Source organism: Haliotis cracherodii, unplaced genomic scaffold (assembly GCF_022045235.1).
Source record: "Haliotis cracherodii isolate W230 unplaced genomic scaffold, xgHalCrac1.p SCAF_2, whole genome shotgun sequence".
NCBI classification, from domain to species: Eukaryota; Metazoa; Mollusca; class Gastropoda; order Lepetellida; family Haliotidae; genus Haliotis; species Haliotis cracherodii.
This window is the reverse complement of record NW_027266275.1, coordinates 7,332,423-7,358,282: the sequence shown is the minus strand read 5'-3', so window position 1 is coordinate 7,358,282 and position 25,860 is coordinate 7,332,423. Positions and strand designations below refer to the sequence as shown.

Genomic DNA, 25,860 nt, shown 5'->3' with positions numbered 1-25,860 from the left:
CTCCCCATGGTGATTTCAGGGTATATTGGTCCTCAATACTCGATGCATTCCACTCCATGGGTTTCACTACTAGCCTAGCCTTTTGTTTCATTTGACTGATGGCTATTTAAGTGATGAGCTAGAATATTGCTGACTGTGGTGTAAACCAACATTCAATTACTCAAGCAATTGGACACATATTGATGGATAAAGATGATATATTTTTGAACAGTCTTATGTAAACACAAGTCAACTGTATCATACAGTGAAACCTTCAATATTAAAGAGGTCAAAGGTCCAGAATGTTGATGCAGCATGAAACTGACAATGGACTTCTGGTTTGTCTTGTTGAGATAACGTAATTCCATCTAATATTGTACTCTGTGAACTTTCAGAATGGAAATACCAAACCCAAACCACAACGTCCAAAACAACCACCACCACCGCGCCCTTCACCTCCACATTCTTCCCGACCTTCACCCCCTGCTCGACCTTCACCCCCACCACGACCTTCACAACGACCTCCGCAGCGCCCACCACCAAGGCCTAACAACACCCCGACATCTAGTCCAAGGAAGTACAAGCGAGATATTGATGATGAAGATGATGGTTTTGTGCCTGTTAACATCAATCTGAATGTGGTCAAGAACACTCTGGAGTCCTACACTGCCCAACAGGGGCTGCCAGGCCCAGCCTCCAACATTCTACACAGCATGGGGGTCAAACTGCCCCCCAATGCTGATGCCTTGTAATGTGAAGCCTTTTAGAACACCTGTTTCACATTATGAAGGGCGGTCTCTCGTGGTACATATGCCTTGTAATGTGAATCCTTTTAGAACACCTGTTTCACATTATGAAGGGCGGTCTCTCGTGGTACATATGCCTTGTAATGTGAATCCTCGAAGAACAGCTGCTGTTTCACATAATGGAGGGTATCTAGTCTCTCTTGCCACAGATGCTTTGTAATCAGATTCCTCATAGGACAACTTCCACTGATTCACATAATAAAGATTATCTGGCTTTATTTGGTAGGGATATTCTATGATGTTAGTAAGATAGTTTCTGACCCCTGACATCATGTCAAGCAACGAGCTGGCCCCTATCTGATCAATTGTCATTTCATGATAGGGGTTTGAAGTATGAAGCACCGAATGTTTGTGAGTAGCTAGGGGTATCTCGTTACTTTGGTGCACACGACTTGTAATATAAAGTGTGTTCAGTCCCCAGCACCTGTTCATCAAAGGATTGAGTGGGAGGTCGATTAGCCTAGTGGTTAAAGCGTTTGTTTGTCAGCGGAAGACCTGGGTTTGATTCCCGACATGGGTACAATGTGTGAAGCCCATTTCTGGTGTTCCCAGCTGTGATATTGCTGGAATATTGCTAAAAGCGGCTTAAACACAAACTCACTCCCTCACTCAAAGGATGGGGGTATCTCATGACTTTGTTGCAGATTCCTTGTAATGGGAATTTAGAAGATTTGACCTCTCAATGTTCCACACAATATAGGGCTGTGTGTTTACCATGGCGCTTTGTAGTGTACATTACACTCGGTGAAGAATGTCCGATATGTAAGTCAACATCAGTGTCAGTGCAGTCATGAGATACGTGGGATGACGTATCAGAATACGTAACAGAATAGCTCCCCAGTCGGGGCTAGTAGATAAACCCACAGTGTGAGATATACGTTGTTACATCACCCTTAATATGGTGCACTACACATTACTCAATACATTATTCCTTTCCTTCCTGCATGTAGACCTCGCGTCTTGGTGGCCACCATAGACAGTGAAACCTCATTAGCCTGGACCCTGTTATTCTAGAAACCCCTAATTTTGGACGACTACTGTTGGAAATCTAGTGATTATCATCATGAGCCTTGACCCACACAATAGAGACCTGATGGCATACATTCAACCAAGTCACCAACCCTGACCACCCGTTCTGTTTAGTCACCTCTTACGACAAGCATGGGTTGTTGGGACCTGTATTCTTACCAGGGATAGTGTTAGAGACGTCAAAAACAAAGCACATTTCCTTACCATGGTTTGTTAATCCAGAAACAGACAAATTCACTGGAAAGAGTAGTCTGGATTAATGAGGTTCCTCTGTATAAGGACAGGCATTTGTAAATATGTGAGTCTTCAAAGGTCTGTTTGCCCATGTTTGAAAGTATCTTGGATGTACACAGTTCGACTACCTCCCCAGTTGAGATCTCCTTGTCGATGCTGCTACCATGTATAATATCCCCGTTGCTCTGTGTGAGTCTACAGTATTAGTTAGTTGTTAGTCAGCCTTGAGTCTGTGGTGCACCTGCAAACATGGCTAGTATTCGTGAGAAGCAAGTACTGGCATGACACTCCATTGTTTCCCAGCAGGACTTGGCTCTGTTCCTTTGGGATGTGATAAACCACCAATATACTCTTTCCCCTATACTAGTATTAAGTTAATGTGGCAGAGAGTTCCAGTGTTTAAGTCACTACCATTGTGTTATCATGTTTATATCAACCCGCTGATGGACATGTAGATCAGTGTGGCCTTGCTGAACAATTTTGTCTTTGACTGGGTTGCTACAGATATAACTGTCTTTCAGGAAAACATTTTTATGTCAGTGTGATGTATTTTGAAGGATCTAGCATTTACGACTCAAAAGAAGATAAGAAAACTTGATGTTTTTTCATATGACTATAGTTACTGTATTCGATGTAATAAGCGCTCAGGGCGCTCTCAAAATTAGAAATAGGGGATTTTTATTAGAATATTACTTTGGTGGAAAAAACAGAGTTGAAAGATAAATTTCGTGGTTTATGCTGACAGTCTGAACTGTTTATATACGACAGATGCATTTTTCCAGAATTTAATTGCCCATAATTAAGGGTGCATATAACACACGAGTGCGTATTATACACGAATAAATAAGTCTTGGGTACATTGATAAATCGGAAGGAGGGCTAATTGGGATTGTTCACTTGCCAATGTATTAGCAAATATCGCCGTGGGTGCTCATTACAGCGGGGCGCTTATTACGATTAATACGGTAATCTGATATGGTATGACAGATGAACTATGGTTATATGAAAAATCAGGTGTTCTTTAACTTATTTTGAGTAGTATATATGCAGAGGTGATATTTGCTTGCACTCTGAGTTTAGTTAAAACATGATCAAATTTTCAAGTCTTTGAAACATCTTTATCAGTTTGATCAAATGTTTCTATTCATTCTCTGCATTATGTGAAAATATCATGCATTGAAACAAAATACAATTCCAATTGAGCTGTCAGGTTAGAAAAGAGTCATTTACACAGATTGTCTGTCGTTGCACATCCTGAACATTTCCTCGGATTGATGCAGTCGAGGCTAGCCCTCTTCAATCCGACCGCCACCTCTGTGTAGCATCTGGCATCATATAAATCGTAGCCTTGTGCAGGTCGTGACAATACATAATCCAGACACTGAGTTTGCTGAACTGATTTGAATGGCCCGTGTGAATATGGAGATTTATGGTGTTCAAGGTTGTGTTATTTGCTCTTTTTGATGTTCTGTAACATATTTTTGTAAAGCCATGTTTTGCCTAATGTTTTGTCATAGTTTTGCTATCCCGAGTATTGTTTGTAGCTTTGGAACTAGATGTGATACATCTCACCCACTTTGATTGCATTTCATTTACTTCTATATGGTTCATGATAAATCTGATACGACATTGCCATAACATTTTATTTGAAAATATTTTCATTGATGAATACCAAAGTGAATATAAGTATACATTAAGCTCAGGTTTTTCAGGTGCTTAATGATTTATATACAGTAACAAATATTCTAGAATAATAATCAAAAACTGGTGTCACAAGTTTACAGTTTATTATGATTTATTGTTTTTTTTCTGAAACTTTTATATTCAGTTACATTAAGCTTGTTGTAAGTTCACTTCATCAAGTTGCCAGTAGCTGCAAGCCCTTCATAAAAGGCTGGTTGTGGTAGATAATCATTCAATGCTCAGTAGTAGTCATTATAGACACTGTAGAATGTAAAGGAGTACATGTCCATGACAGGTTCAAGTATTAGATGAGATTTTTCTAAAATAGCAAGAATTCTCTGCTTTCAGTGTCCATGCAGTGCCAAATGCTGTAAAGAAAATTTACTATGGTATTCAAGAGAATTAAAGTACATCCGATTTTTTAATTTGACTAAATCAGGTGTTCCTTAACTTCTTTTAAGTCGTGTGTTTAGAATATTTTGCTCATACCATTTCTTTGCACAGTATTTATCAGTTAGTGCCGGAAGCTGCCATGTTCTGCCTGTCCCTATGTGAGCTGTGTGCTGTGTGCTGTGTGCTGTGTGGGGTGAGTTAGAACTATGTTCCCCCGTACCTATGTGAGCTGTGTGCTGTGTGGGGTGAGTTAGAACCATGTTCCCCCATACCTATGTGAGCTGTGATCTGTGTGCTGTTTGCTGTGTGCTGTGTGGGGTGAGTTAGAACCATGTTCCCCCGTACCTATGTGAGCTGTGTGCTGTGTGCTGTGTGGGGTGAGTTAGAACTATGTTCCCCCGTACCTATGTGAGCTGTGTGCTGTGTGGGGTGAGTTAGAACCATGTTCCCCCATACCTATGTGAGCTGTGTGCTGTGTGCTGTGTGGGGTGAGTTAGAACCATGTTCCCCCGTACCTATGTGAGCTGTGTGCTGTGTGGGGTGAGTTAGAACCATGTTCCCCCGTACCTATGTGAGCTGTGTGCTGTGTGGGGTGAGTTAGAACCATGTTCCCCCATACCTATGTGAGCTGTGTGCTGTGTGGGGTGAGTTAGAACCATGTTCCCCCGTACCTATGTGAGCTGTGTGCTGTGTGCTGTGTGGGGTGAGTTAGAACCATGTTCCCCCGTACCTATGTGAGCTGTGTGCTGTGTGGGGTGAGTTAGAACCATGTTCCCCCGTACCTATGTGAGCTGTGTGCTGTGTGGGGTGAGTTAGAACCATGTTCCCCCGTACCTATGTGAGCTGTGTGCTGTGTGGGGTGAGTTAGAACCATGTTCCCCCGTACCTATGTGAGCTGTGTGCTGTGTGGGGTGAGTTAGAACCATGTTCCCCCGTACCTATGTGAGCTGTGTGCTGTGTGGGGTGAGTTAGAACCATGTTCCCCCGTACCTATGTGTGCTGTGTGCTGTGTGGGGTGAGTTAGAACCATGTTCCCCCGTACCTATGTGAGCTGTGTGGGGTGAGTTAGAACCATGTTCCCCCGTACCTATGTGAGCTGTGTGCTGTGTGGGGTGAGTGAGAACCATGAGCTGCTATGTTCTGCTTGTACCTGTCAGATCTATGTGTTGTGAAAGGTGAGATTGCAATTTAACACTGAAAAAAAACAGCAATTGCTTCTCATGCAACTTCATTTGAACAAATGGTGAGTCAAACATTCATTTTCCTTTGTTTCAAAAAGTGCCATTTGAATGTCAGATCTTTCTTCTTCAGTTATTAAAAATAACTGCTGTCATTTGAGGTTGTCTAGTTTACTGTGTAAAATGCTGTGGTCAGTCTGTTGTGGATTGATACAGGTGGCCATATGTATGTAAGGCAATATTATCAGCATATGTAGACACGAGTAGATTATATGCAGATGGCAAGTGTATACACCGCGTATATGCGTATCCGTGAAAAATCAAAATAATATGATGTCAGTATTTTGGCAAAGTTTCAAGGCGATCAGTTTTCTTTTGTGTAAAGCAGATAAACAAAATGTCTGAATGTTTTCATTGAGAAATGTTTGATCATCAACAGAGATAATGTATTTATACAGTTGTGTCATTTTGTTTGAATATTTTGTATTGTTTATTCTTATTGAGAGAAATTTGCATTAATGTTGTTTTTGCATTGAAACGATTATATTTTGTTATTTTTTGAAAAGGTGAATCATTTTGGTATCAGTTACCAAAACAAGGTCACCATTTTGCCATGTCATTAAATTCTCGCTTCGTAACTTCTGTTTGAATGTTATTATTATGCTGCAGCGTGTAGAGTATTGTCAACTGGAAGTGTAAGAGTTGCTGTCTGAATGTACAATATGAGAGGGATGGTATATATTGCTTAGTGAATCATGCACCGTTTGTGTATTGACAACAGATGTCATGAATATTACCACAGGGCCACGTATAGCCATACTGTACTGACACACTAAAAAAAGAGCTCTTTTTTTAGTGTAACCAGTACAGTCAGTATAGTATGGCTATACGTGGCCCTGTGAATATTACAGTAGCTGTTACATTTTGGTGCTGTATTTCCAAAAACAATAATTAAACATGATCTGGTTTAGTTACAGAGGATGAAATTGTCCAGAAGCTTGGTGTACTATACCAAATTTACCAAACAATTACTTCCCTTCCTGCTAACTCCATTTATCATCAGTTCCCTCAGAGACAATATGTGTGTGTGTATAGTCTCATCAATTTGATAATTGTATTCTTGATGACAAAAAGGGTTTCAGAAATGTGAATTTGATGTGTATATCTATGAAACGTTTTATGAAGTGTTAAGGCCATGAGATCCATTTTATAGCTCTGGTGACATTGATGAATGATAGTGTAGGATATGTGTGTGTGTATTTGTTTTTTCAATATGTAAAACTTGTGTTTTGGGCTTAATTTGGTTGAGAAGCTGCATATAGTTTTGAAATGATTGCGTAATCTCGGATGAGGAATCTTGTAAGTAGGAAACTTTATTTACTGATCAACCCAGATCTGGTTGACCCTGTTGTAGTTTTGATGCCAGTCTTCTTGTGGTTGTGGTCAATCATTTCATTGGTTGGTTGGCCGTGATTGACCAATGGTATCGGGTGTTGTTGTCTTTCCAAAGTGGAGTAGATTGAATCAATAATGTAACACATAATTTCTCAACCACAGTGTGTGGCGCGGCAGCAAGGATAAAAGCATACGGTTGTGAACATCCACGTCTACAACATGTCCCCCATTGTAGTAAGACAACATCTTGTAGTCCATTCAAATATCTTGTATTGCTCAGGACTGAATTCCAGCATACCCTGTTGAGATTCAGGACTGAATTCCAGCATACCCTGTTGAGATTCAGGACTGAATTCTAGCATACCCTGTCGAGATTCAGGGCTGAATTCTAGCATACCCTGTGAAGGTTCAGGACTGAATTCTAGCATACCCTGTGGAAATTTAGGTGTTTATCACTTGTCATAATGCTGATGTCATTTTGATGCATAAAAATGTCAAGTTTGAGATGATGTTAACAAAACAGTTTTATGTGTCTTGAGTTTGTTGTTGACCCTGTTATTTGACATTATGGCCGACACAGTGTATATTTCTTAAGTGTGTAATGGTCACCCGTGTATATTCCTTTGTAATGCCCAACACAGTGTATATTCCTTTGTAATGCCCAACACAGTGTATATTCTTTTATAATGCCCAACACTGTATATTCCTATAGTGTGTAATGGCCAATGCTGTATATTCCTATAGTGTTCAGCCCTCTAGTCTTCCTCATGTTAGACAATCCTTGCTCAAACAGCAGTCTAGCCATTCTGCACCATGCACTTGTACCACTGAATCGTGTGAATCACAGAATCATACCTTGTAGCTTTGTACTCAGCACATGCATGTATCCTTGTACCACTGAATCATGTCCTTGTATCATTGAATCATGTCCTTGTACCACTGAATCATGTCCTTGTATCATTGAATCATGTACCAATAATGCATGTATTTAAGCCATGGGCTTAAAAAGTGTTTACCAGTTCTTATTGAGTGACATTTTTACTCAGGTTTAACCCCTGGGCTTAAAAAACAACCCAAAGATACATGAAAGTTTGAGTAAGGGTATTTGAAATAATTGGTAACTTTAAACAATAGCACCTCCACACTGAAAAGGGTACAGCTTGCTCTGTTGGATGGGAGCCATGATTCACATGTGATACAGCTTGTCTGCCATATGTGTTTAAATTGTCACAAGTTTTCAGTGTGACTTCTAAATGTGGAAGCTTCAAGCATCAGTCACATTGTGGAACTGCCTTCACCACTCCATGAATTAACATGCTATTACATGTTTTCCAATATATCAAGTACCAAATTTGTATTTTGCATTATGTCTGTGACATCAAAAACATTTCATGCTTGCCGTGAAAGGTAACTATGCTTGTCGTAAGAGGCGACTAATGGGATAGGGTGGTCAGGCTCGCTGACTTGGTTGATGCATGTCAACGTATCCTAGTTGTGTAAATCGATGCTCATGATGTCAATCACTGAATTGTCAGGTCCAGACTTGATTATTTACAGACCGCCATCAAATAGCTGTAATATTGCTGAGAGCGGCGTTAAACAACAAACAAACAATATTTTCTGTTTTTAAGCCCATGGGCTAAATTAATCGGGGGCGGTCGGGTAGCCTAGTGGTTAAAGCATTCGCTCGTCACGCCGAAGACCCGGGTTCGGTTCCCGACATGGATACAATGTGTAAAGCCCATTTCTAGTGTCCCCCGTTGTGATATTGCTGGAATATTGCTAAAAGCGACGTAAAACCATACTCACTCACTCACTCACTAAATTAATCGGGCTTAAATACATGCATCTCTGGAACTACAGAACCACTGCTTGTGCCCTGTTTCCACATTTCGTGTACACTTGTTCTCTAGCAGCATGTGTTCCTGTGACTGACTTACCCATTGTGCACTCTATGTATCACGGATGTACCAGTGAATCAATATGTCCAGTATGTCATTGTATTCCAATCTGAGTGTTCTTGATAATTATGTTCCTGTATTGCTGAACATTTCCAGCATTGTGTATCCTGCTAATGTATACATGTACCACTGTATCTTGTTCCTGTGCCACTGTATCACCTAACTGAAAGTAACACTATCGGTAGTCATAGCATTTTGTATGACTGGATCAGTCCATGCCATGGTCCAGTTGTCTTATGCACTGCAATGCGGACCTGACTTGACAGGTGTGCCAGACACCTTTGAACCTGGGTTTGAATCTCGGATTCACCCTGATTAGGTTTTTGGTTTAGCTGCACCATACCCTTGCTTGTGGCTTTCACCAAAGTGGTAAACGTCTCAATCCCTGCATCGGGGGCACGGGTGGCCCAGTCGCCTAAGGCTCCGCAATTCGCTGTGCAGAGTTGTGTCCCTTGGACATGTCAGAAACCTATGATTGTGGGTGTGAATCCCGATTCGCTCTGATTAGGTTTCTCGGTTTGTCAGCACCATACCTTTGCTTGTGGGTTTCACAGAAGTGGTAAACGTCTGAGACCTGCATCACTTCCGGCTTTCCTCCAACATTAAGCTGACACACCGAGATATAACTGCAATACTGTTAAAAGCAGCGTTAAACCCAACTCACTCACTCACAATACCTGCATCACTTCCTCAAAAATGACATGATGTGTTTTAAATAAAACACTCACTCATTGTATTTTTTCAGTTCTTGACAAATCTTTTACATATGCCAATTTTTTTTCTGTTTAAGCATCATAATGACTAATCATGCCTATATTATTATTTTAAGCAGAAAACCAATCATAATTTGACAATCAGCCAAATTCACTGCTCAAACAATCTTTTGTCTGTTGACCTTTTTGCCATAACATACTTATTGAGACTCGAGGCAATCACTCTCCTCTCCTGCTCAGGTCACCGCTTGGCCTTCAATCAAGGGAGGAAACTGCTTAACTGTCTGAATGCTTTGTATAACATTTATTCATATGAATCCCCGTTTTTATTGTGTGGGTTAAATATGGTCATGGTCTCTTGGTTTTAACAAGAAGGAAGATATAGAGTACAGGTTTGGTTTGCAGAGTTGCCTCCCTTAGCTGTGCCAAGATCTGCTGATCTGTGGTTCGATTCCATACTCCCTGGTTTTTCAGCACTTCACACATGCTTGTGAGTAACTTTTGTATCTTTGATCTGCTTAAATTTGGGCTTCCCTCCCACTTAAATGCAACACACTGTAATATTACAGAAATATCGGTCAGAGCAGCATAAACATCCACTTTTGCTCTTACCGTTTTCACATAACACATGGACACCCTGATTACAGAACAGAGCTTCATGCAGGGTTTTTAAACCAATTTTAATATAAAGATCTCACTATTCCAGGAGTTTGAATGAATCTTTGTATATGCTGTGATTACTGTCTATGTTGTGCTGTGATCCGGTGAAGGAGATGTTGGATTGTTTTGGTTTCAATGGCTGTAATACACTTTGGCTGTTTTCCTTCACAATGGATGCCTATGAGTGATGTCCAGTAGACACTGTGATTGTTGATTATCATATCTATGTTCTGAACTTGTCATCAGTTAAAAGTATTGATACACTTAGGAACATACTTGCTTTGCTGTTGTTGGTGTTGATAATTGAAAATGTATATGAAGACTTTTTTTTATATTTTGATATATCTGTATGTTTTTGCTGAATTTAGGATTCCAAGACACCTTTTGCACTATAATTCCATCCAATGTCAAACCATATTTCACAAGATCTTACAGGTCATTTATGGAACCATACTTTCACATTTTCTTAAAACAGCACATGGTTCAAAAGGTTTAAAAGCTTTAAAGTATATTATGCATTTTTTCAAACCATTGTCAACCAAAGTATAACTGTTTTTGTTTTGACACTAACATGCTTTTTTTCTTACAAATAACACATAACCTTACAAGATTGCACCCAGGTTTATGTATAAACAATCAAGGCCAAAAATCAACATGTTTTGTATAAAGACCCACGCAGTTGTCACACAGTGGAAATACTTTTATTGAATTGTAGATCACAAATAGTAAAAAGAATTTGTAAAATGCACTTTTAAATATTACAGTGGTGTCTCCATGTTTTAAGCCACTTGAGGATTTCTTCTTATATTCCCTTATTCCCTGTATTACCCCTTGAATACATCAGCAAGCTAGCCAAACTGAGATTTAGAATTGATCACAAATATTGGTATTCACAATGTTCTCAAACATGTGGTAATCACATTCTGTTGGGAGAAATTTTCACAATTTCCAAAATGGACTCCTTACATGTTCAAGACTGTCACCTCTGTAGGACGTTGAACAGAACACTTTTTATCTTCAAAAGTTTGTTGTTTCGGAGACAATTGTTTAGACTGTCTGTAGACTATGCAAAGGTGTGTGTATCATAGTGTAAATTATCATGTGACAGGTACATTTCTGAGTTACCATGGTTACTAGTGAATGCAAGAGTGTCAAAACCATGTTTAGGATGTAACAATGTCATGTATATAGGAAATGTATAATATCTAGCTTTGTTCTGTAACTAATATCTCATGCTTGGTGTTTTTTGTATTGTAAGGGTCATTTATTATAGGGTGGGGTGTCAGGGCAGTGTCACCAAACTATGACGTCTCCAGGGGAGGGTTGTAAAAAGTAAAACACATATTTGCAATTGCATGTTGTCTTTTAGGGGAGGATCATGAAAAAAATGTACCAAAAAATATGACAAGCATTAATAGGAAGGTTAATTATTTTCAGTATTGGAACATTAGTACATTGAAAGGCTCTGACCCATCTAACCCTGCAACAAGATCGGTAGCTGAGGTGTTTTCAAATTTCATCACAGCAAGATTTGTTTGACTTTGAATCCCCTTCAGATTGCCATATTATATCACTGATGTTGCAGTTTCAGCTGTGGTAGGGGTAGCCAAGGTACCGTGATTTAGAGAAGGCTTGGGGTGGTTTCCAAAGAGTGCAGTGGGGTGTCTCAAGCTTGTGTGACTCCCAGAAGAAAGTGTAGGACAGTGTATGCTGTTTGGGATAGCCCTGTGGTTAGTGTGTTTGCCTTTCACACATTGACAGGGTTTAATTCCCATGATCTTGCTGCCCCTTCCTTCAGAGATCAGGTTTCAGTTTTGTTGTATTATTTTGCTTTTCTTAATGAACATAATTTCACAGGAGCATGTCATTTTCAAGATTGTTTTCGATCTACTCATTTGTTCTGAGCAATTTCATATTTTATTCTGTGTAATTCTGTTTCAGTTATAATGGTGCGAGTTTTGTATTGTATTATTTTTTCTCACATGCTGATCTTTACCATACACCCCAAATATATGTAAAGTCTTATTATTCCTTCCTCTATAAGATGATGGCGACTACCCCTGACTGACCCATCTTTTTGGACTGAAGGGCTGCTGGAAGTCAAAGTCACATAGAAAACTATATGACTTTTTGTTACCTTGTTATTTGTGTGCATTTGTCAGTTTGATAAAATGTTTATTTGTGTATGTCTTTTATAATTCATTTGCTATTCAAGAATAACTGTACAAATCATAATCATGATAAAATAAACAAAATGTCCGCCAAAGCCTTTATTTCAGATGTTTGCATCTTTCACACATTTTTATGACATTTTATGATATTTGATATCATCGATCATCCTGAAACTATTTCATTTCACAATTTTTTGGTATCTGTGTTTGTTACCATTCACAATTATTGCTTTCTAGACAAGTTGTTTACAGTTGTTCCAACTTTTGCAATAAAATGGCTTATTTCTATTGTCGTGTTCGTTTCTCATATCAAGAAAGATGGGATTGGCCGTCCATCTTGTTGTCATTCACTTTTGGATGAGCAGTCCCCAGGTATCACCCATGGGGACTCCAGGCTATCATAGGGCCCCAGAACCAGACACCATGCCTGGGACGGGTAACTCGAGTACTCGGGTCGTGTGGGTACTGTGTAGGACCCAAGTACCCACAGAACTACCTGGACCCATGGTTAGTCAGTCAGTTAGTCGCACTCAGCAATATTCCATCTATATGACGGCAGTCTGTAAATAATTGAGTCTGGACCAGACAATCTGGTGATTGATGGTATGAGCATCGATGACAAGCATCAACCAAGTCAGCGAGCCTGACCACCCGATCCCGTTAGTCACGTGATATATTGCTTAATGACAAAAATTCTCTGGAACTACATGGCTGCACTACAAGTCACTAATGTTCGCATTCCTTTCTGACTATGAACACATCCCAGATTAAGCTTCTGTAAAATTCAGTGTGTGCATGACCAGATCGTTCTACATGTGTATCTAAGTGCATTTTGCTTTGGCTATGGTCAAACTAGTCCCAATCGGACATTCCCTACCAGGCACCTCTAGTGACATCATCCTATAGTTTTCACGGGGCTTTATTTTCATAAAATAACCAATTAGCAGGGACTTTCAACAGAATATCCCTCTGTCCCAGGGATATTCCAAAGGAAGTCTCTAGGTATTCCAGAAGTTAACATTTGTTAAGTGGGTTTGACATGTATCAAATGTCCCGAGTTAGAGATCTATGTTGCTATTGAACGCAATGTTCATAACACCCATTACAATGCTAACTTAAGGAAACGTGCCGGAATGATGTAATATCAACAACAAATGTTTCTAATATTTCAGTGGGATTGAACTTTCGACCTTCGTACTTGTAGTCTAGTGAGTGAAACACTAGTCCACAGAGAGACAATGCTTTTGGGAGACTCTTTTACAAAAGGTCAGCAAGATGCTATTAGTTATGGTGTCTTGAGTTGCCGTATATATGGGGTCATATTAAGTTAGCAGAAAAATATTGGGCGAGGTTTGAAGTGTAGTCTTCCTTTGATCCTTAACATCAACTCACGTACTGTTGTAAGTGTCAAGTTTTCATTTTTGACATGACACGTGCGATATGGATACCAAAGAGTGTAAATAAATGTTGGCATAATGAATTCCTTATGGTATCTTTAGTTGCCGTATACAGTGTCATATTAGGTTAGCAGGAAAATACTGGGCATAGAACAGTTGTGCATTGTATGGTCATACTGTTTGACCAGGCCGATTGTGGGCCATTGTGTACTGACAGCTTGGATTGTTGCTCATGTTGTCACCCACATTCACTCACTCCGGAAGTCTTTGAGGTTTTGTCCACAACTGAATTGGTTGGCATGAGGTTTGATAATCATGCAAGTAATAATGTAAACTGAAAATAAACCATCCAGATGAGCTAAAACACAAATACACATGGTATTGACAAAATTTATTCAATAGCCATTGGTTGTTGAACATTGGCATGACACAACAACGACACCAGACATACCTTCACAAACCAAGCAGATAGTCTAACCTCAAACCTGTGTGGACCAACAGCTCATCTATATACAAGCACACTGCCTGCCAATACTAGCAATGTGTCGAGGTCACACCAGAGTCAGTATCATGATAACAGTCCTCATGCTCTTCTCCCAAAGATTTCACAAGGAAGACTTGTATTACCTTCTCGAGATATTATGTTGTAGATGGCGCTGGGCTTCCCATGAACATGGAATCACAGATTACACGTCCTCAACACAGCATTCACACTATTCTCATTCAAACACAGGAAGGGGAAGTGGTCTTAGGGACTTGGTATTACCCTTAATGCTACGGTGAAACCTCTTCTTTAAGTACTGCTGTATCAACAATGACTGAGTGTAGTTCAGGCCATATAATATGGACCAGTTCATCAGCCAATATAATGAACATCTCTATTGCTGCAGTGTGAGATGAGATCTCTCATCAAACATATCTCCTGGCCTTGTCGACCAGCCTGTACACATGAAACATTTTTTAATTAGACAGTATGCATCCTTTTAAGCCTTGTTGGAATTAGGCTCTGAGCATTCTTTTAAATGTCAGAACTAGAATTAGGCTACATGCTTCACATTCAACAATGTCAGACTAATCTATATGCCTCATATTCAACATGTCAAAAATGGGGCTATATGCTTCATATTCAACATGTCAAAAATGGGGCCATATGCTTCATATTCAACATGTCAAAAATGGGGCTATATGCTTCATATTCAACATGTCAAAAATGGGGCCATATGCTTCATATTGAACAAGTAAAAAATGGGGCCATATGCTTTATATTCAACATTGTACAGAGGTGATTCAACAAACTTCAAGGAACTATGTTACAAATGTCGTGTTATGATGACTTCACATATACAAATGAGGGTTCATGAAGAAATAAATTTAAGGGAAATATTTTCAATGTCCTTCAGCTCTAACACATGCCGGAGAATAATTCAAACTTACGAAAATACTTTTTCACATCAACAGTTTATGACGAGACATTGTTTGTCAACATATAAGATGTGTATTTAAAAAAGCACCAACCTTTGATAATGTAAAATACATTCATCTCCAATGCATTACATTGGTATTTAAACAGTTGAAAAACATATACATGAACATATCGTTGATGCACACAGCATCAATATAGGGACATATCGATAACTCTAAAATGTCATGACACATAACACATGCTGAGATCCACCTCAATGTCAGTCTAACCCCAAAACCATATACAAATACTTGGCTCTCCAACACGTTAGGTATTTTGTAGTTAGATCAGTTTTCTTTTCTCAGACATGATGTGAGATGACATTTCACAAAAATTCCTGGATGGTTGAGATGATCTCTTCAATAATATAAACTAAACAGATCTAGATCGGAGACATGTTTAGTCCAATAAAGTTTAATAAACTGAGAATTACCCATCAACAATAATCTCAACAGAAAATAGAAAATTTACAATTAAGACTTACTTGTCTGCAAATTAAATAATGATGGTCTAATTGCGAGAATTAACCATCAACAATAATCTCAACAGAAAATAGAAAATTTACAATTAAGACTTACTTGTCTGCAAATTAAATAATGATGGTCTAATTGCCTTCTGATGTCCATTGATGACTAGTTTCACCAGGAAGCACTAATCAGTTTAAACTCATAATCAGTCTGGTACGTTATGGGTATGAGTTCTCCGAGGCTGTTCAGAAGGGATGTCAACACAGAACTACACAGAACGGTACTTCAGAAGACTGTCACTTGGTGTCAATGACACTGCAAAGGTCCACCTTCAAGTGTTCATGGTCACGTGTGAATGATTACTGAACCAGTACAAGGTTCATCTCTCTATGGTAGATACACTGGATGAGAAGGATGCTTATCATTTCAAAACAATGAGCAAGGGAGACAACTGATGTAGTTCTAGATCTTGACCGTGAAGGTAACAGGCTTGGAGCCCTGTGCCCCAAGCTTAAACAGAGCCCTGTGTACAAGAGATGGTTCCACTGCAGACTCCGCCTCCGCTTGGGCACGCAGGATGGAAGATGCTGAAGATGCCTGTTTCAACAACCTAAAAGTAGATCAGGAACACTGAATAAATCACAGGTGAGTCAGGGTTATGTATATGGTGTTTTGAAAAGTATTCAGTTACATCAAGACTCTTCAGCTTAATCTTGGAAGAAAGCTTTGCAATGCAGGTTGATGATATTTACCGCGTTGGCGAAACACATTATAATACAAACCAACTATCATAAATCTGGCAAATATTGGATTCAAACCAAATATCAGCTGATCCTTACAGTGAAAGGGGATGCAACTCTTTTCAAAGAATTACAGCGCCTTGGACTGTTTGACTACTCATGTAGCGTTAGAAATTGGCACTAGCCCTGTAGTCCTTACCAAACTGCCCAATAGTAAAGGTATCCTAAGGACTAGTAGAAATTGGTCCATTTTAAGGGTTTTGCTATATGTTATCATTATAAGGACTCGTGGACAAAAACTGTTAGTTTCTAACCCTGCTGTCCCCAAAGGGTGAACGATGAAGGCATTGATTAAAAACAATGATAAACAAGTCAAAAAGTGAGCAGAGCATACCCCCGACCTGGTCATCTGCTGAAGAACAATATTGATATTGGAGATATATTGATGCCTTACGTTTGAGCCTGTTTCTATTTTAAAAGCACAATAATATAACATAGTAGGTTGGTGGTACATAAATATTTTAAAGTTCAAAACATCAAAAAAAGCAATATTTTCTCAGAAAATCCTCTTAAAATCAAACTGCACCTCTCCTATTGGTATAGAAACTGTACCCCCAACTGGAAAAGAAACCATGAAGTAGTTTTCAAGTTATTGGTCGCACAAATGTTGAAGCAAAAAAAACATTCATGGAAAAAATCATATTTTTCACATATCAAACTCAAACTTTTCACTGCACCTCTTCTGTTAGTATGCAAACTGTTCCAAAAATTTGAAAAAGAGTTTTCAGCATGTTCAAGTAGTTATGGGACATATTTTTTCAGAAAATCCAAATATTGAAATCAAACTTTGCACTGCACCTCTCCTATTGGTATAGAAAGTGAGCACAAAGTTTGAGGAGAATCCATGTAGCAGTTTTCAAGTTATAGGTCGCACATAAAAATGTCCTCGGAAGGCCGGAATTCTATAACTATATACTCACTTGAGAGGCCCTTGTTTTGAAGCATCTGCATTGTCATCTGCCTCAACTGGCGCTGGTGCTGGAACTTTCACCGTTGCTGTGGTAGAAGTCAGCAGCTTCACCTGCATTGGCAGACCTGGGATGGGAAGACAAGGTGAGTACAATCAGCACAACACCAGACTGACTGGACGGAGCTTCATACACACTCACTGGGGTGGGTAGACAAGGTAAGTACCATCAGCACAACACCAGACTGACTGGACGGAGGTTCATACACGTTCACTGGTGTGAGAAGACAAGGTAAGTACCATCAGCACAACACCAGACTGACTGGACGGAGGTTAATACACGTTCACTGGTGTGAGAAGACAAGGTAAGTACCATCATCAGCACAACACCAGACTGGCTGCATGGAGGTTCATACACGCTCACTGGTGTGAGAAGACAAGGTAAGTACCATCAGCACAACACCAGACTGACTGGACGGAGCTTCATACACCCTCACTGGGGTGGGAAGACAAGGTAAGTACCATCAGCACAACACCAGACTGACTGGACGGAGGTTCATACACGCTCACTGGGGATGGAAGACAAGGTAAGTACCATCAGCACAACACCAGGCTGACTGGACGGAGCTTCAAACAAGCTCACTGGGGTGGGAAGACAAGGTAAGTACCATCAGCACAACACCAGACTGACTGGACGGAGGTTCATACACGTTCACTGGTGTGAGAAGACAAGGTAAGTACCATCAGCACAACACCAGACTGACTGGACGGAGGTTAATACACGTTCACTGGTGTGAGAAGACAAGGTAAGTACCATCATCAGCACAACACCAGACTGGCTGGATGGAGGTTCATACACGCCCCCTGGTGTGAGAAGACAAGGTAAGTACCATCATCAGCACAACACCAGACTGGCTGGATGGAGGTTCATACACTCTCGCTGGGGTGCAGACTGAGGATGTTCAGTCCATGCTCGGAACAAAGTGAAATTGCACATTACTGGGCTGTGTGTTATTGAGTGAATGTTGATTTATGCCAGGCGTGTCTGTTTAATGCTCCACTCAGCAATATTCCAGCTATATGGTGGCATTCTGTAAATAATTGAGCGTGGACCTGACAATTCAAATGACATCATGAGCATCGTTCTACGCTATTGGGATAAGATAACATGCATCAACCAAGTCAGCAAGTCTGACCACCTGATCCTGTTGCTCACCTCTTATGAAAAGCATGGGTTGCTGATGATGAATTCTAACTGGGATCTTCATGTGTATTGATGCCACAGTCATCTATATTCCAACTAAATCGCTTTGTGTAAATAATCAGGGCGAGGCAAACAAGTGGGTGATAGCCAGACCAACAATCCATGCTGCCAGGGCACAATGAGGCATCTGAATCAGGCAGGATACAAGCTGTAACCACCCTATCCTCATTTGTTGTCTTTTACAACAAGAATGGGGTACAGAAGACCTACTGTACCCTTGAATCCTGTCACTGGATCACTGGTGCTCAATAGTCTCATCATAAACGACTTAGCTACCATATGCAATATTCCTATTTGTATCAGTGATTCGTATGCTGTTATTTGTGGAGACATAATCATCTCTCAAGTTCAGTGTGAAATCAACTGCAATCAATAAGAGCAATGCCTGTGTTCTCTCTTTTGTATTCCTAGGGCAAGACTAATTTGGCCTGAAACTAACAGTTTATCAACTCACCATCCAACTCCCTGTTGTGATATTTCTGTACAGCCTTGAGGGAATCATCCTTCTTCACATACACAACCTCCGCAGTCCCCTGCTTTATCAGCTTGGCTTTACGAAGTGCACCAATTGCGCCAAACAACTCCTAGAAAGCAAATACAACAAGACACAAGTCAAAATACCCTTAAACAGGTAATGTTTTCCTGACTCAACATTATATATAAATTACTTTACATCTGAATCACTTGTATGTAGACAATGTGAAAGACTACTGCATTGTTACAACAAAACTTGTGGTTTTGTACTTACAATGATGTCATCTTGGTTGACGACTGGGTGAAGGTTAGTGACATACACTCGATAGCCTTGCAGTGGACTAAGGATGTCTTGAGTCGTTTCCTCTTCCTCCAAACAAAAGAAGAATACAAATCAATGTGCATTATGCCACCTCAGCATAAAGTGAGTGAGTGAGTGAATGAGTTGTGTTTAACGCCGCTTTTAACAGTATTCCAGTTATATCACGGTGTGTCAGCTTAATGTGGGAGGAAAGCCCGAAGTGATGCAGGTCTCAGAAGTTTACCACTTCGGTGAAACCCATGGGTATGGTACTGACAAACCTAGAAACATAATCGATTCGAACCCACAATAATAGGTTTCTGGCGTGCCCAAGGGACGCACAGTGAATCGCGGGGCCTTAGACGACTGGTGCCCCAGAACTCCAGATGTAGCCGAGTACGCCAGATAGTGTTAACCCAATTCTAATCCCGAAGAAGGCATTCAATGATATTACTTGAGAAATAACAAACTTCAGAGATAAAAACAGGTTTTGATCATGTTGGTAGGTGTGTAGACTGGTACTCAAAAAGTACATCGCGATTATTGTGATAGTTGACATAAAATGTATGTGTGAACATTGCGATTCACTGTCAAATACAAATGTCTCAATGATTACCACATATACTGCCAGCACTGCAAACAGCAGCTATTCTGCACCAGGAGCAGTTTTACATCACACAAACTTAGTAGTAGTAGGTGACAGTTTAAACATGTTAAATAGCTTGATGACTTCACTTTAGGCAACAAATAGAATTCAAGAAAATAAATAGGAAATTTAACTAGCTGTTTGGGTACATTGTATTGCCAAAGCTAAATACTTGACAAATAGTACTGACTATTTTACAAAGCTTCACTAAAACTGCCGTAAAATGTTGTGTGCCCTTATGTGCCCTTAAAATATTAAGACTGGAGCTCTTTCCGCGTGTGAGGTAGGAAAATCAGCATGACAGTTATCTACAGGTGGCAGGTACTCAGAGAAGAAGATGAAAAGGAGGACCTGTTGCTGAAAAGGATTACTCGACAACATACTTTTCTTTTCATCTCATCCTCATTTAGATTGAGCACCATCTTAAACCCCTTGCATAAATAAACTACCCCAACACCACGGGTAAATTGTACATAAATTTTACACGGACATAATATTACACTAGCTCTGTGAAACACCCCTAGTTCAGTATTTCAAAGATACGCCTGTTTTACACACACATATGACTAACGACTGCTTTGGGAAACAGTACCCTGCAACAGAAATTATGACATATCAATACATCACCACTATAATGAATTGTTACACTCTAGTTGACTGTGGCATGGAGTTTGTTATCTCGAGAGTTGACTAGCATTACCTCTTCTACAGGCTCCTTCACCTGAACTTTGGTCTGTTTGACGACGGGTTTAGCTACAGGAGCAGTCATCTTGGCTTTCTTTGGTGGCACAATAATAGGAATGTGAGGGCCTCCAGGTGGCTTCACAAACTTCAGAGGACCACTTGACTGAACCTTTGCTGGTTGGGGAGCCTTCCTTTTTAATGTCGACATTGCCGGCACACTCTTTGGTGCACTTTCTACGGGGAATGGAGTAGTTCTGATTGTCTTTTTAATTTGTAGGAGCTGTGGCTTAATTTCTTCGGAGTAACTTCCCAAATTTAAATCATTTTCATCTTCAAAACTGTCCATTTCATTGTATTGTGAATACTGATTGTCCTGGGTTTCACTCTGAGGCGGTTCCTCTTCCTGCTGTGAAGACATGTAATCAGATGAAAATGTGTGCATGATCCAAGGAGGTACAAAAGTAAAAAATCAGGGTGCCGTTGTACCAAGCGGTCTTAGCGATAATGTGATCGTACCTCCCATACCTTAACAGAGTCTTACTACAGTCGCAGCGCTAAGGTTGTTTTGTACAAAGGCACCCTGGACTTATCAATATTCCCTGGTAATCAAATTTTGTGAGCAAGGTTTAGAGACATCAAAGCTGGGATTATTCATACAAACTTTCAGCTCCATATGCAGTTTCTGCGTAGATATTGAAAATGCAAAAGATGGACAGATGGACAACACGCGAAGACATAGGCTCAAATGACATTCAGTCAGATGAGCTAAAAAAATAACCTTGGTCTAAAAAAACATGAAGTGCATGACAATTTGCATAATTTTTGCGCAATCCAAAACAGAAGTGTTCTCTGTACCTGGTACTGTTGTGTTCTCTTTGTGACAGTCAACATGCTGCCTTCAAATGACACAGTGGCTGATGGGATAGCTCGCGTCACCTGTAGTCCACCATTGGTCAACTGAATCCTTGATGCTATTCCGCTTTCACTGGACTGTGATGGTGTGTTGTTCAGCTGAAAACCACAAAGAACAAAACCATGTTTATACTTTATATAATTATTTTCATTGCCTCATTTAGGTCATTTTAGACAACAAAGTTTACACATGTAAAATGATGTCTATGTACATAAAAAGTTCTATGATAATCTTACTTACAGTTCGAGTAATCAGTCCAGTCTTCTGAATCTGATGGGACCCTGCACTGTTGGCCTGTGTAAACAAAAGATTACTTTAATAACCATGAATATCAAGCATGTGATAATTACAGACAAATGTACTTAAATGTATTACAACTGAATAAATTTCCTTTCAAATAACCAATTGGTGTGAAAAGCAATTAACCAAAACAGGGTAGTCCTTTCATGCAAAACTATCCTGCTTTCAAGTCACTAAGCAGTCTCAGCATTAAGTGGTATTTATCACGGCTAAGCATTTTAACTTCCATTATGCATGTCTCAATCCCTAAAACATATATCACCAGAGAGGGTGACATGGTAAACAACATGAACAAAGTGCTAACATCATGAGCTACCATTGAGGGAACTCATAATTTAGGCTGGAAAGATGAAGATTATATGCTGAGCCTCCCATCAATCGGATACAATACAACTACTTACACACTGCTTAGAGCTACCGACTAATGTCTGTGTTGAGACATTATCCTCAGCCTTGTCAATGCTAACATGAGTAAAAGTAAAACAGTAAACATATTAGGAAATATTTCAACATTCATGGGGAACCTGATATCACTACAATTATCAGACGGTGAACTCCTTTTAGTCTGTAACCATTATAACCAGTTTACTTACAGTTCTCATAAATGTTCCCTCGGCACCCTGTGAGACCTTCCCAATTCCAGTGATGGTAACTTGCTGTTGCTGATTGGGTGGACTGATGGCAATCCGTGACCTGGCGTCATATGTTCCTTTATTTGTTTTGAGTGCAATTATCTTCTTCCTGGCATCATTTCCCAGCTCACCAAGTTTAACAGTCAAGGTACGTTCTTCCGTTATCCCACTTCCTGGCCTGGTCAGTTGTTGCCCCATGCCACTGCTTAACCTGGACACTTGTTGCCTGATGCCACTGCCTGGTCCAACAACCTGCTGCCTTACTCCTGGGGCTGAGATTGTTTGTCTAGTCCCATCTCCTGGGCCAGTTATTCTCTGCCTTATCCCACCTTGGATATTTATCGTATTTGCCCCTACTTGGCCCCGAGGTCCACTTATTTTCATCCTTGCATCCACAGGCTTCTTCATCTGAAGACGATCTCTGGCATCAAATTGAACCTTTTGTCCAATTTTCTGTCTGGCATCAAAACTTTTAACATTTCCAAGTCCAGTTACCATCACAGATGGGCCTCTGTTCTGATTAGGCTGAATCCTATTGACTCCTCCGGGACTGTTCTGATTCTTACGAGTTGTGAAGCCAGCTTTGCCACCTCGAGTTGTGAAGCCAGCTTTGCCACCTCGAGTTGTGAAGCCGGCCTTGCCACCTCGAGTTGTGAAGCCAGCCTTGCCACCTCGAGTTGTAAAGCCAGCCTTGCCACCTCGAGTTGTAAAGCCAGCGTTCCCTCCTCGAGTTGTCAGATTCGCATTACCTCCTTGGTTCCAGTCATTTCTGAAATAGTCATCATAACTCGGGTCATGATACTGTGTTACAAAAATATTCATTGCACAAACATGTCTTATGTAACACAAATGAAAACATATATGTATGGTTTTATTTTAAATTTAAACAATAGTTGATTGACAGGTTATTCCAAAAATTGGAACTGCAATGGAACGCAATTGATTAGAAGTGCATGTTTTACATATTTGCAGGTGTAATCGAATATTTGAATTTTGATGTGGACGAATATTAAAATTTGAAACCTCCAGCTAATGCCATTGTAGTGAGTTGGGTTTAACATCACTTTTAACATATTCCAGTTATATCGCGGCGTGTCAGCTTAATGGGGGAGAGGAAAGCCCGAAGTGATGAAGGTCTCAGGTGTTTACCACTTTGGTGATGACAAACCTAGAAACATAATCAGGGCAAATCAGGATTCGAACCCACAATCATAGGTTTTTGGCCTGCCCAAGGGACGCAACTCTGCACAGCGAATCGCGGCGCCTTAGAGGACTGGGCAACCCGTGCCCCCAATGCCATTGTAAAAATATATTATTTAATTTCATCCATATCATCATGATTATGAAAACACATTGATCTGATATTTATCCTGCAATTTAAAGGGACAGTATTTCGAGGGGTCTGTGTGTATTTACATCATACATGAAATAATTTTCAAGTGTTATGTCACATGCCTGATCCAGTTCTCAAATCAAAACAACAAAAACTCTTCACAGTGAAGCCAAAAACACAATCACTGTGCAGAGTAAACTGGCTTCAGTCTTGTTTTTTTAACAGAGGCAAATTCGAGAGAAAGCTTGTGTGTTTTTCTTACGACTGAGTTACAAAACACTAATTGACAGCTTCATAAGATTAGACTTGTTTGCTTGTTTGTTGTTACACTCCAGACTTAGCAATATTATTAAATTAGAAGCCAGTGTTTAACAAAGCCTAAATTATAATATTGATACGCCTCGGTCATAAAAACCAGTCAGCAAACACCTTAAAAATGGCAAATTTCTACTAGTACTTATGATAGCTTAACTATTGGGCAGTTTGGCAAGGACTACAGGACTAGTGCAAATTTCTAATGCTGCACCTTTGTGATCACTGGAGCAGAAACGGAATAAGGCGAGCAGAGCAGAGTAAGCTTGGGGGTTATTGGCTACTGTTTACAAACAGCTTCAGAACAGTCGATGTCCTGTCCCTTTAAGTAGGACTATGCAAGTGACCCCAATGTTACAGGTCAAAGGCTTAGAGGGGCCCCTAGACATGCTTAATTTTATTACTACACCACATAGCAGCACAACATTAAAGACCCCAGGACCCTTAATTTTGAAAACTGCTTCACTTGGTACCAAGCTGTGTTTGACATTCATTATTCATATACGCTGGGACATACAACTGTTAGTTTCTCAAGTAAAAAAAATTAAAAACTTATATATATCCCTGTGTTATGGGTTTTCAGGCGCTTAAGAAACATTCATAGTTTTCTCTCTAATCACATGAACAACTGTAAAACATATCCTTCACTTATAAAGACAACTTTATCTAAAACACAAGCCATCATCTGAGTATTTACAATGTCTGTGTGATGTTACACCCCCGTTATAGCGCGAGTAATTGCAATAAACGTTGCCGTCCGAAACCTATGATCCGACAATGTATAATGTCACGGTACTCATAGCAGTGTAACATCTTAAATATGTGGGGCAGTCGGGTAACCTAGAGGTTAAAGCATTTGCTCATCATGCCGAAGACCCGGGTTCGATTCCCGAATTGGGTACAATGTGTGAAGCCCATTTCTGGTGTCCCCAGCCGTGATATTGCTGGAATATTGCTAAAAGCGGCGTAAAACCATACTCACTCACTCTTAAATATGTAAGAGAATCAAATGGTAAGTGGAGTGCAAGCCACAGCCTGAGCGACATATCATCCTAGGGAAAGGTCTATCATGTCCGCGCTCAGGCCGAGTATCTTGCCAATAGACCTACATAATAACGACTCTACATTTGGCATTCAACATTATAAGCCTATACACAACTCTTAAATTATCAATTGCAAAACAACATACAATTCCCTACTGTACTATCATTATAGGGACCGACAACGTAATACTACCTCTCATCTAACGTAATTGATCTTTTAATATCGAAATAAATGTCACGTGCGTCAATACATCTGAGAAATATACTTTGTGATCTTCTGAAATGTAAGTGAAAGTAGAACGAGTAGCACGCTAGAATATATACTTTGTCAACTGAATGTCAACATCTCTTGAGAGTGGAATCTTTTTCATTAACACCATACGAAATGTTTTGAATTAAATGTATATTTACTGGATCTGAACGCGGAAATTCTTCTTCTGAATGTAATCGTCTAACGAGACGTCAGCCATTTTGGAAATATCAACTAGGTGTTACTGCGGTATACAGTCGTATATAAAATCATCCTAGTATTTCCCAGCATTTTACACATTTTATATGAAAATGTATCGGTTAAAACTTAGCCCAAAACTGATATCTCTCTTTAATATTAGTCAAACAGACAAACGCATTAATTGACGATAGACACGCAGTCAAAGCATGAAACACATATGCACAATTTAAAACGGCTTCAGATCCAATCATAACCGATATACACCATGTATT

General features: G+C 39.9%; 2 protein-coding genes across 2 annotated transcripts in view; one reads left to right on the top strand and one right to left on the bottom strand.

Moving 5' to 3' along the window:
- LOC139469658 (protein ecdysoneless homolog) overlaps nucleotides 1-4,386 on the top strand; it is a 41,325-nt gene extending 36,939 nt beyond the window's left edge. Inside the window, exon 14 of the mRNA XM_071251888.1 lies at nucleotides 375-4,386. Coding sequence (XP_071107989.1) covers nucleotides 375-731 — 357 coding nt within the window. The 3' untranslated portion in view covers nucleotides 732-4,386. The remainder of the gene's footprint in view (nucleotides 1-374) is intronic.
- A 9,591-nt stretch (nucleotides 4,387-13,977) lies between these two features.
- On the bottom strand, nucleotides 13,978-25,620 carry LOC139469656 (uncharacterized). Its single transcript, XM_071251886.1, has 9 exons — nucleotides 25,549-25,620; nucleotides 22,411-23,218; nucleotides 21,758-21,811; nucleotides 21,460-21,615; nucleotides 20,621-21,010; nucleotides 19,248-19,343; nucleotides 18,954-19,083; nucleotides 17,249-17,363; nucleotides 13,978-16,138 (listed from the first exon to the last, which is right to left on the bottom strand). The coding sequence occupies exons 1-9, from the start codon at nucleotides 25,605-25,607 to the stop codon at nucleotides 15,991-15,993; spliced, it is 1,956 nt and encodes a 651-aa protein (XP_071107987.1). The 5' UTR covers nucleotides 25,608-25,620; the 3' UTR covers nucleotides 13,978-15,990.
- Between the last annotated feature and the right edge of the window lie 240 nt (nucleotides 25,621-25,860).